Source organism: Maylandia zebra, linkage group LG19 (genome assembly GCF_041146795.1).
Source record: "Maylandia zebra isolate NMK-2024a linkage group LG19, Mzebra_GT3a, whole genome shotgun sequence".
NCBI lineage: Eukaryota > Metazoa > Chordata > Actinopteri > Cichliformes > Cichlidae > Maylandia > Maylandia zebra.
In genome coordinates this window covers 21,193,096-21,203,929 of record NC_135185.1, presented here as the reverse complement: position 1 = coordinate 21,203,929, position 10,834 = coordinate 21,193,096, and the positions used below count along the sequence as shown (strand labels likewise).

Sequence of the window (10,834 nt, the reverse complement as noted above, 5' to 3'; positions counted from 1 at the left end):
GTCTTCAGTTTTTAATAAGAGTTTGTTTAGTCTTTTGGAAATTGGTGCAGCAGTGAAAGAAATGTAGAGCAGTGTTGCAGTACTGATACATGATATTAACTTAAAAATCATAGTCTCTTAACGGTGCCGATGTGGGATAAAACCTGGAAATTCTCTGCTTTAGTATAGCAAAATTAGCAGGGCTTTTTCTGTTTTACTCAAAGTTACTGGGTACACTCAGGTCATAATGGGATGGGCATGATCAGTAGCTATACTTGGGTAGGCTAAATGAAGAACATATCCTCCATACCATTACACCACCATCACTAGCATTAACCACTGAACCATCTATACTTTCATGGTGTTCAGGCCAAAGTCTGACCCCCAAATGTTCTAGTAGAAGTTGAGATTTAACAGACCAGGTAACATTTTTCTAATCTGTTGTCCAGTTTTGGTCAGTAGAAAATAAATTAATAACATTATTTGTTGATGCCATCAGTTTTAAGCCACCCCTCATTTCTTCATATTTTGCTAGGAAAGTGGGAAATAAGTGGTTTCCAATATAGTATGTTTGAGATCAGTGTCATGCTGAAAAATGAAGCCGTTGCTATCAGATGCTTTCCAGGTGGTATTGCATGGTGGATCAAATTCTGACTCTTTATTTCTATGTTCGTAGTTGCATTAATTTTAACAAGATATCCAACAACACTGGTTGAAATGCAGCTTGAAACCATGATGGGGCTTTCACTGTGTTTTACTGATGGCTGTAGAGACACTGACCTTCTCACGAAATGATTATTTAAACCAAAAATGCCAAATATTACTTTATAACACCAATCACTGCACAGATTTTCACTTTGGTACTTGTGTAATTTGCATACATCAACCTTTTCTCAGTTTTCCTTCTTAAAGGATGGGATCTTTCAGCCCTTCCACCAAGACCGTTTCTGAAAATGGCCTTTCGCGTTTCACATAAATGAATGTTGTGAATGAATTGTGTTCTTCCAGCAGGTTGCTAGTAACAAAGTGTCTAAAGATGTGTTCAGCTCTAAGGAATGGACTGAGAATGAATAAAACCTTATAAAAACCTTCAGAAAGCCTAGAGAACTATTGCTCAAGCCCACTTTAAAAATGACAAAAACACATGTTGGACACAAAACATAAATAAGGGTTGGCTCAAGGGTTTTTTTCCATTACTGCATACAGTATGTTTTTTTAAATCTGTCTTTTTCACTGTTTTGCCTCCGTGTTCCCTTCTGTGTAACATCATTTGGAAATGAATGAATCTATACAAAGTTATTTACTATAATGAACATTTTTATTTCACAGCACTAGAAACCATTAATAAAATAAAATAGTGGTCGGCTCTAATTTCAGTTGTCACAAGAAAAATATGTGGCAGGTGTAAAATCCTCATCTATTCAATCATATGCTTCAGTGTTTGAACACATTACAATATACTCCTTGTAAGAGCTGAAATGGTTGTGGAGGCATTGTCAGTTTTTCTTGTGTAAAGTACAGAACAATCACATCCAGACTCATTATTAACCATAATCATTTAGTGGCATTAAACTAATAAACCCGTCTTTTAATAAAAACACAGTTCTGATGTTTTGTTCAAAAACAAAACAAAACAAAAAACATTCCCATGCATAATTTTAAAGTGAGAGTGAAATGCAGCACAGTCATGATTCATCCATATTCATTCAACACTGCCTCCTTGTGGACAGATTACACAGCTTGACTGAGGTACTGAGCATGATTAGAGAAGAAATCCCTAATAACAAAAGTCCATAATTTCTAAATATCCATCTGTTTCCTGTTTGTACACTTGGTGGTTCTCCTATACAAATGAAGACTTGTCTGTGCAGAAAGGGGTGGAAAAAGTAATTAAACCACTGTTATCAAGACGGCACATACTTTCATTTATTTAGTGTCTGGCAGCTGTTCTAGTATTAAACCATGAGGGTCAGATCCCCACAGTTCTTGCTGTGTATGGCTGAGGATAAAAAAAGAAAATAAAACACTTAATGTGTCTTTCAACACATTTCTGTACTTCAGATGAGTTCTTGTAGAATCCAGGCGACTGCTACTGTTGAGTAGAAAGGACCGAAAGACTTAGTTTACAGTTCCCACAGATTAGCAATCTGAGCAACATAGAGAAAACATGTTTGTACGCACACACACACACACACACACACACACACAGATCAGTTCAGCGTTCCCCAATATTTTCACGGACCGGCCTTTAAGGTGTCGCGGATAAATACAACAAAATAAAACTAGTACTGGTACCAGAAAAAAAGAAGATTTATTCATAACACACGTGAAAAGACCCAGGAAAACCGAGTTAACGATAAAAACGATAACAAAAATAACGCTGAAAACCGATAAAAACCCTGAAAACCATACATTTCACACCTGAGCCTCAACCCTCGCGGCCCGGTACCAAACGACTCACGGACCGGTACCGGTCCGAGGCCCAGGGGTTGGGGACCGCTGAGTTAGATCGACTTCAAACACCAGGAATGCTCTAAAATCTTTTCAACCACACTCATCCTGACAATGAAGAATACTTTCCAGTGCAGATTTAAAACACCAGTGGGGAGAAATAAAAATCACACAATAGAATAAGAATGAATAAATTAAAAAAAAAAAAAACAGCATAGCGCTGGCTCATCTCATTTCACCAAAGCTATTAAAACATTCATTTCGTTTTTTTTGTTTTTTAGCCACCACACATTTGGATTGTTTAATGCGGGTTTAGTTTACTGAGCTACTCTAGGAGTACAAAAACATTGTCCTGAAGTACTACTTGGACCAGCTTTTTGTTCAATTGCTCACATTCCTGAGAAACAAACAGCTGCTTTCTGTAGTCATGTTTAAAGGAACATGAAAAAAGTGGAGGCGGCTTCTCTGTGTTTTGGTAAAGACTGGCGTTAAAGTTTTGATATGAATATTCCAATGTGAACATTGAACAGTACTGGCAGTTGTTTAACTTGAAAACTAGCAGTCATAAACCTCTTGTACACACATCAGCTACAGTACTTGATTAATTTGTACTTCCCTTCATGTGATTATCTGTAATTGTGTGTAAAATTTACTTGAGAATACGATCGTCTAGGTTCCACTACTGGCGTGACCTTCACAAGATGTAAAAGGAAAAGGATATAGCATACAAAAGGTGGTTCAATCCTTTCTTATGCACCGAGTTGTTATCAGAAGGTAACCACAAGGATCATTTTGGCACATCCAGCCTTCGTTAGCGTATGAAAATGGGTTTAAAGAGAAAAGAAGAAAAGGAAAGGTGAAATCTTTCTTATTCATCCTTTGGCAGTGGTGAAGTGGCATTTTGGCCAAGGCAACACTTCCAAAAAGTGCTAAATCTCAAGTAAATGACTCAGCTTAAACCACAGGAGAATACAACTCTAATACAGTATACTGTCAACAGCAGCATACGTTGGACTAGTCTGTCACATAGCTCAGATTGGCTAATTTACCCTTTAGTATCAAAGGTATTTTTTGATTGGTTTTTTTACACTGTACACATTGCTATGAATATGGCCAGAAATGTGCTCGCCGGTGATTTACAACAACATGCATATTAAGTAAACAACACTATCTAGAAACAGGATAGTGAGTGATGTACTGTGAAGTGGCTTCGGATAGAGGAAAGAAAGAAAGGAAGGGGCTGCTTTGCAGGGAAAACTGAGGCTTGCGCCGTGGATAGAGACAGCAAAATATATCTGAGAGTCAGGCTTGAGGGGAAGCAGCGGCGGTACCGTGCAATTACTGTCAAGAGGGAGAGACGCTCTTGCTTGTGTCACGAATGAGAGAGGCGGGGCTTGTCCAGGCGCGGTAGACCAATAGCAGGCTGAGCCCTAACGCCCACGTGCGCACAGGAGACAGGAAAAAGGCCATGGGGCCATAGGTCTCCAGGAGGAAGTAGCAGGAATGGGCCTGCCAGGTGAGGAGGAGCAGCATGAATAGGTGAACAGCCAGAGTCCTCCAGCGGCAGCCCGGCCGCAGGAAGTGGGATCGGAAGGTGTTGCCACGGCAACGGTGGTGGAGGCTCCAGCAGAGATAAGAAGTGAGGGGCATGTTGAAGAAGAGGAGCTGGCAGAGAGGAAGGGAGTTTAGTTGATGCGAACAGAACATGCATTTATAAATGAAGCAGTACCCACAGGTTATATCATAGCTTCTAGCTTTAGAGAGGGAATGTTGTAATTCCCCCACACATCTGCATGCTTTGTCCTTCCTCTTTCTGGTTCATGAAGGGTGTAACAGATGAGTCTTTAGAGGAAATATGTTGCCACTCTACTAATTGTTTAAAAAGGACCTTATAGCTACCATTCTCTCTCTTCTCCCCAGCAGGCAAGTTTGTTTAAGCTTGACTTTGGGTTTAATTTTCTTTCTGCCACTTTCTGCCAGATTTTGCCACTGTATATTTACTTTCAGTTTAAATAAAGAATTTTCAGTTCTCTTTAACTCCATTATTTGCGACATTGCCCAATTATGTCTGACCTTTGATCCAGTTCGTGGCAATATGACCCAACCAGTGATTTTTTCCATCCTAAAGAGTTTGTTTTCAGGAATCATGATCATTATTATTATTATTATTAAGTACTTTAGGGGAACTTCTGAAATGCTCCCTTCATTTCCATGTCACTGATTTATTTTTCTACAGGTCCTGACCAAGCTTTCCACCTCTAAGGGTGCCACAGTGTTGACAAGCTGTTAGTTTTTCCTATCCAACAGTCAGTGCTGGGCAGGAAGTTCACAGTTCCTAAGAGTTGCTGAAAACAAAATTAATTTAAATGTAAAGCAAATATGTTCAGTAACAGTCTACAGCTGGACATATAACATGTATGCACAGAATCACAGAGAGGCTAATGTGTCCAAAACAAGGAGGGAAAAAATTCAATGTTCTTACTTGAACAACTCCAACCACATAGGTGAGACTGCCCTCTAGGAAATGTCCATCAATGAATACTCCAAAGGCAAAGCAGGCCCCACTGTGGCCATCAATCAGCTCTCCTATGAACCACGGGCCTGAAGGAAGAGAGGAATGGATTACAGCAACATAGGAGAGATTACTGGGTAATCTTGTAAAAACCAGATGTTATTTGTACATTGCTTTGTACAAACTTCAAATCTGGCAATCACAAACAACTCTATTGTTTATTACACATGACAGATACAGTGTAGAATGGCAGATAAAATAAAATTTTTGACAAAGAGGATGGAAAAAGTTAAATGGGAATAAGGCACAGCATTAAACTCACCTAAGGCCGTGCACAGGTTGAACAGTAGCAGAGAGTAGTAGAAAGTGTCTATTTTACTGACCAAGCGGAGTGACATACACACTTGAGAGGTCAATCCTGTAGACATAATGAAATACCAAACATCTATGATTGCGCACAGTGCAGAAAGACTTCTTATAGTGTGCATTTTAAAAGCTGACATTGACATCCTTATTGAGAACCCTGTCTGTGTCTCAAGTTCAGTGCGACTGAACCTGAACAGTCTGTTACATTATGATGGTGTATTTATCTGAAGGTTAGTCAGAGACAGCTCACCTCTGCCCGAGAGAATAGGCATAAACCTGAAGGCCATGAGAACACCGATATTCAGCAGCATCATGAATATAAAGGCCACACGACCCAGGACGTAGTGATCTGTGAGGAGGATGAAAGACTGCACGAAGCCGAAGGTAGGAGTCAGATCGCCCTCCAGAGTAAAGTGCTGCTCCCGCACTGATGACCGGCCTGCCGCGTCCTGACTCACATGCACATGTAGAAAGACAAGAAGTTCTTAGTTTTTAGAGAAAGGTAGGAGCATTTTTTTAAAAGTATGAGAGTACAACAAACCCCGAGCCACCAGTGGGTGTTTTCTAGCTACAATTCCCAGACAGCAAATCTAATACAGCTATTCATAATTCAACAAAGGAAAACAAATCTTCTTAATCTAATAAAAGACCCATGAAATATTCAAAAGTCTCAGAACACAATAAAGTGGAAGATAAATGAATGTTGCACCGACCTCCACTTTAACTCTGATTGTATGCAGTCCTGTGAGGTAAAGAGATGGATCCCATAGCAGAACATAAAGGGGGCCTCCAGCAGAGTGACCTTTCCCCAGTGGTTCCCCATCTACACTCACATGCACCGCAGTGATCGGGGCCTCTGAGAAGGCCAAGATCCTTCAGAAAAGGAAAGAAAATGAATTCTTAAATATTAGAAATTGAAATTCATTTCCACTGGAACATAAGAAAACAGAAAATTCAACGCATAGACAAAACACCTGATGTGCGTCGACCTTCGTATCCGACCCAGTGCCTCCACCCCTGGGTGCAGATATTGTGCATCCTTGGGGTTCGTGATGAGCACTGCAGGCCACTGCTCAAACCTCAGATCAGAGAAACTCAGCAGGTCATGGTCAAAGGCCAGAACTCTGTACCTGTAGAAAGATGTTAGAAAAATATGGGCGATAATACGACAGAAACAGAAATACAAGTAAGAAAATTACTGTTAGAAACACCTATTGAATATAAACACCTGCGATTGTCCATCCAGTCGCCCAGCTCCAGCTCCAGAGTGCCTTGGGGATGCCGGCTGTGCAGCACAGGCATGAGGCCACCCAGAGTGTGCAGATGGCCGCACAGATATGCAACTGCAGATCTTAACACAAAAACGTAGAAATTTTAGTTAGACTTGTTAAGTGTCTGCAAACAGAGGCAGTTGAAGATGTACGATACTTTACTCCACAGCATGAATTTGAAACATGCAGCCAGTCAAAATGCTTCTTACTTTTGTTTTTTATCATTCTAAGACTGAGACACAATTTTAGCTTGCAGCCAAAAGGAGGAGGTTGCTGAATGTTTGCACCATGACGTGATGGAAAAAAGGTTTCATTTCCTCAGCTCACCCTTAAAATAAAAATAGGAAGAAAAAAAAGATTCAAAATCGGGGATTGTTCTTGCCTCATCATGTCTCGTACTCCTGAAGAAGGAGAGACGATGGTGGAGGTGGTGTAATGGCCAAACCAGATCGACTGGTTGCTTTTCAGACTCTCAGCTCTGAACGTGTCCAGCAAGTCCATTTGAGTCTGTCAGATATGACAAAAAAACTTCATGTTTATGAAAACTGACAGCTAAGCAGATACTTTCGTTATTGCTACTCAGAAACTAAAACACTGTGCGTTTACCGTTTTCTTTCCTGTTTTCTTTACCGTTTGTTGGACCACATTTTCTAACAGAGGTCCTTCAAGAACTGGGCTCTTTCTAAAGATCTCAGAATTGTTCATGAAGAGATGTTGCACAAACTCACCTGGTTGAGAATACCAAAGAAATTGTACGGCCTCTTGGGGCCTGGAGTCAGGGTGGCATCCACACAGACAAAGGAGTAGTTGCCAAAGGGGGTCGTGTGAACGTAGTGGAAAGAGCCTACTTTCTGATTGGCTGAGTATTTCCTAGAATAAAAATTGAGAAACGTTACACATGAGCATCAAGCTACTGTACAGCATAAAACAGATTTTTTTAAAATAAATAAATAAATGCGATCTTTAAAGAATATCGGGAAGATTAAAGACCAGCCAGCGCTAACAGAAGCATCACCAATGTCACATAAAACATGAAAAGAAAAAAAAGAAAAAAAAGAAACAGCGTGTTCGTGTAGGTCCTGCTTCTATTTTTGTCGTCAGGATGTTCACATAGCTGAACTATTAATGGAAAACAAGTCTGCAACTATACTGGTTTAAGGGCGTCAAATGCCACAGCATACTCCAATCAGCTTTCTCTTGTTGCTGTGAAATGCAGTAAGGGGCTATCCTGGCCATTTACTGGTACTTTGTACTAACCTGTAATAATTGGTGGTGCTGTCCAGTGAAATAATGTTGAAAGCATCTGTGAGGAAAAATGAAATAACTGTGAGATTAAGCAGTGTACAAGCTGTATGGGAGTTGACCGATGAACTATTCTTGTACTGTATTGTAACAAAGAAAAATCTCCCTTTACTAAAGGACCCACAGATAAACATCCGGGAAACACATCAGCAGCTGTAATCAGCAGCAGAATAGTTGTCAGAGCCACTGCAGATCCAATGAACAGCTTTCCCTTTTTTTGACAGTTACAAATTCAGGGTGTCTTGTTTCACATCCAGTCACAGACAAAGGGAAGGGGAGGGGTAGAACCACTTCCTGTGGGATGCTCCATGGATTCTTCTGAAAATCTTAGCTGTACACTCGGCACACTGAAGATGTTTCAGCTGAATCAGTGAGCCTTGAGAAACCATAGTAATTTTTTTTTAAAGTGCCATGGTTAATCACCGTGATTTCCGCGGATGTCAATCCACTTGGTGCGCTCCATTACACGTGACCTCTTTAGGATGTTGTGGTACGCCTGCCACTCCACCTCGTGCTGGAGGGATCCCACCTTACTCTCTGTTTTAGCATCAGTCAGATCCCCTGGGGTAAAGGAAAAAAGGAGGAAATCTCTGTAAGCAAACTGTCATCTGATGGCAATGCACGAACTTGAGCCACACCCAATCAGTCATATTATAATGCAAAGAATTTAACAGGAACTAGTTAGAGATCACTGTACCTGTTGCAAGCACAAGAGCTGGTTTGATCACCTCTATGGTGTCGGTGCAGAACTTTTCAAAGTCTGGGATGCGCCTTGGGTCATGAAATCGACTAATGTGAATATCGGACACCTTGAATTACACACACACACACACACACACACACAAATGGAGGTGAGGGGTAAAGGCAAATATTTTAAATGGGGCTCTGTGACATTTTCAGCTCTTGTGGTATAAAGGCTATAGAACAAGAGTCTGGCTCAGAGTTGCTGTTTCTGTGTTGAAACACCTTTTCACCCAACATCGGAGCACTTCTGTGGACACTGACCCCTTTCTGTCAATCATTCAGAGCTTAACCCTAACACAAAGTCAAACGCCTGTATTGTATACACACTAGATGTAAATAATCACTACAGACGGAATAATAGCCCACCTGTACAAACCAGAATATATTGTTCAAGTGTTCGCCGGGAAATGGTGGAGAACTCCCCTTAGATTCAGCTTCATCACCGACAGTCGGGTGCTGAACGCTCCGTTTAGGGTGCCAAGCCGTGTCATAGCTGTCCAGCACCCAGGAGGTGATGCACGCCAGGGCCAGTCCGAGGATAACCAGTGCACCAAACAGCTTCAGCATCCTCCTGTAGTGGCGAGAAAGGGGGGCTAGCTGCCGCTGTCTATCCCGGACAGAAAAAAAGCTAGCTACTGGTGGAAACAGCTAAGGGCACGAATCACACTAACATTAACTACAGATATAACAGACAACTGAGCTACATGGCTAAGAGCTAAGGCTCAGACCGTTTCTGTCGCTGCCATCGCGGCCACACGGGATGCATTGAAGTGCGTGGTTCATTCACAGCTCCGTTCAGCTGCCTTCGGAGGCGGAGGAGGTAGCACGGCAGGTTAGCCAGCAGCTAGCTTCCTGCCTACCAGCTACCAACACAGCTCTGACCGGGTGGAAGGGGGGACGTCACCAACAATGACGAGGCAGCGTTATGACAGACAGAGCTCCCACTCTGACATTGTTTTTCAGAGCTCGGTAATGCTAACACACCTGCCATCGCGAGGACTTTCGGGAGCACCAAAGCAATTGTCAACTTCGGGTTTTTGTAATCATTTATTCTCCAAAACCATTTTTAAAAAAGGAAATAATTAAAGCTTTCGCACAGTTTTTAACTATGCCATTTGATATACGGAACTGCAAACGCTTGACAGGAACTGGCTGATATTTGAAAGATGAATAAATGAATAAATAGACAGATGAATAGATGAATACATTTATTTTAAAGATAGAAAAAAGGAAAGGACCCTTCACTTTATATTTTTTTCTGTCTTTTTCTGTGGGGCGGGATTTTGTAAAAAAAAAAAAAATCCAGCTCGAGCATCAAAGATACAATTTTTTTAAAGCATTTTTCAGTATTTATTTTCCACATCTTTGCTCAGATACACCCATTATATAATAATTCAGAATGTTACAAAGGCAATAGATCAAACCCTTCTGAGGTAATAAAGCATTTCTGATCATTTTATCAATCGTGACATGGCAACTGGGTTTAAGTTAGAGTATCAGGGTTGCAAAAAATGACTCGCCTGAATGGATATATCCTTTTATTTGTAGATTATGACATATTTGCGACAAATAAATACTCGGGACCACAAAACCGTTGTTAATATAATAATATTTTGTATTTTTTTAATATGCATTTCTTATGTTAATGTTATATGATAGCAGGGTTGCAAATCAGCACTAGTATTAGTGTTTTATCAGAAAAAGATATTATCTGTGGAATTTAATGATCTGTGAAAGTCAAGGATGTATTTATGTAAATAAAAGGACAGAAACTCTGAAATGAGTTTGTCTTCTTTTGATAACATGGGCAATGGGTTTGCAGTTAGAGTGACACACTCAGTCTTCAGAAATCACTGGAAAAAGACAAAATACGTCAAAGAGGACTGACCTTTGGTCAACCCATGGTGCTAGCACATGACTCAACCATGTCACTTCTTCTTTGTCAGGTTGTCTCCCTGTTTTCGTCTCTTCCTCCTCCAGGCTAAATAGGTTTTGGTAACTGAGATGCATATATGTTGTGAATGGTTTCCTTTTAAAAAAAATATGCTGATAGTAAATGGTTTGATATTTCTAAATGAGATCTTCTCAGAGGTTCTCAAAGGCCATTTTGTATTTTTAAATAATGTTTTTCAAACCAACAATAGGTTTACGTTTTGTCTCAGGAATGGTGTATTTACACAGCAAATGCATACCTTAGTATTTATGAATT

General features: G+C 40.5%; 1 protein-coding gene across 1 annotated transcript; it reads right to left on the bottom strand.

The window, feature by feature from the left end:
- Positions 1-1,281: 1,281 nt before the first annotated feature.
- On the bottom strand, positions 1,282-9,534 carry tmem62 (transmembrane protein 62). The gene is made up of 14 exons (XM_014414313.3): positions 9,354-9,534; positions 8,992-9,196; positions 8,579-8,690; positions 8,305-8,442; positions 7,837-7,882; positions 7,308-7,449; positions 6,962-7,086; positions 6,537-6,659; positions 6,283-6,438; positions 6,022-6,181; positions 5,559-5,757; positions 5,265-5,360; positions 4,913-5,031; positions 1,282-4,095 (listed from the first exon to the last, which is right to left on the bottom strand). Exons 1-14 carry the CDS (start codon positions 9,389-9,391, stop codon positions 3,775-3,777), a joined length of 1,980 nt encoding a protein of 659 aa, XP_014269799.1. The 5' UTR covers positions 9,392-9,534; the 3' UTR covers positions 1,282-3,774.
- Between the last annotated feature and the right edge of the window lie 1,300 nt (positions 9,535-10,834).

What these genes read in the sequence shown, in the direction of transcription:
- tmem62 (XM_014414313.3), bottom strand. Translation starts at nt 9,391, where the DNA reads ATGCATCCCGTGTGGCCGCGATGGCAGCGACAGAAACG. An exon ending in AGCACCACCAATTATTACAG is followed by an intron (nt 7,450 to 7,836) that starts GTTAGTACAAAG and finishes TTTTTATTCTAG; the next exon opens with GAAATACTCAGCCAATCAGA. An exon ending in TCTTTGGTATTCTCAACCAG is followed by an intron (nt 7,087 to 7,307) that starts GTGAGTTTGTGC and finishes CATATCTGACAG; the next exon opens with ACTCAAATGGACTTGCTGGA.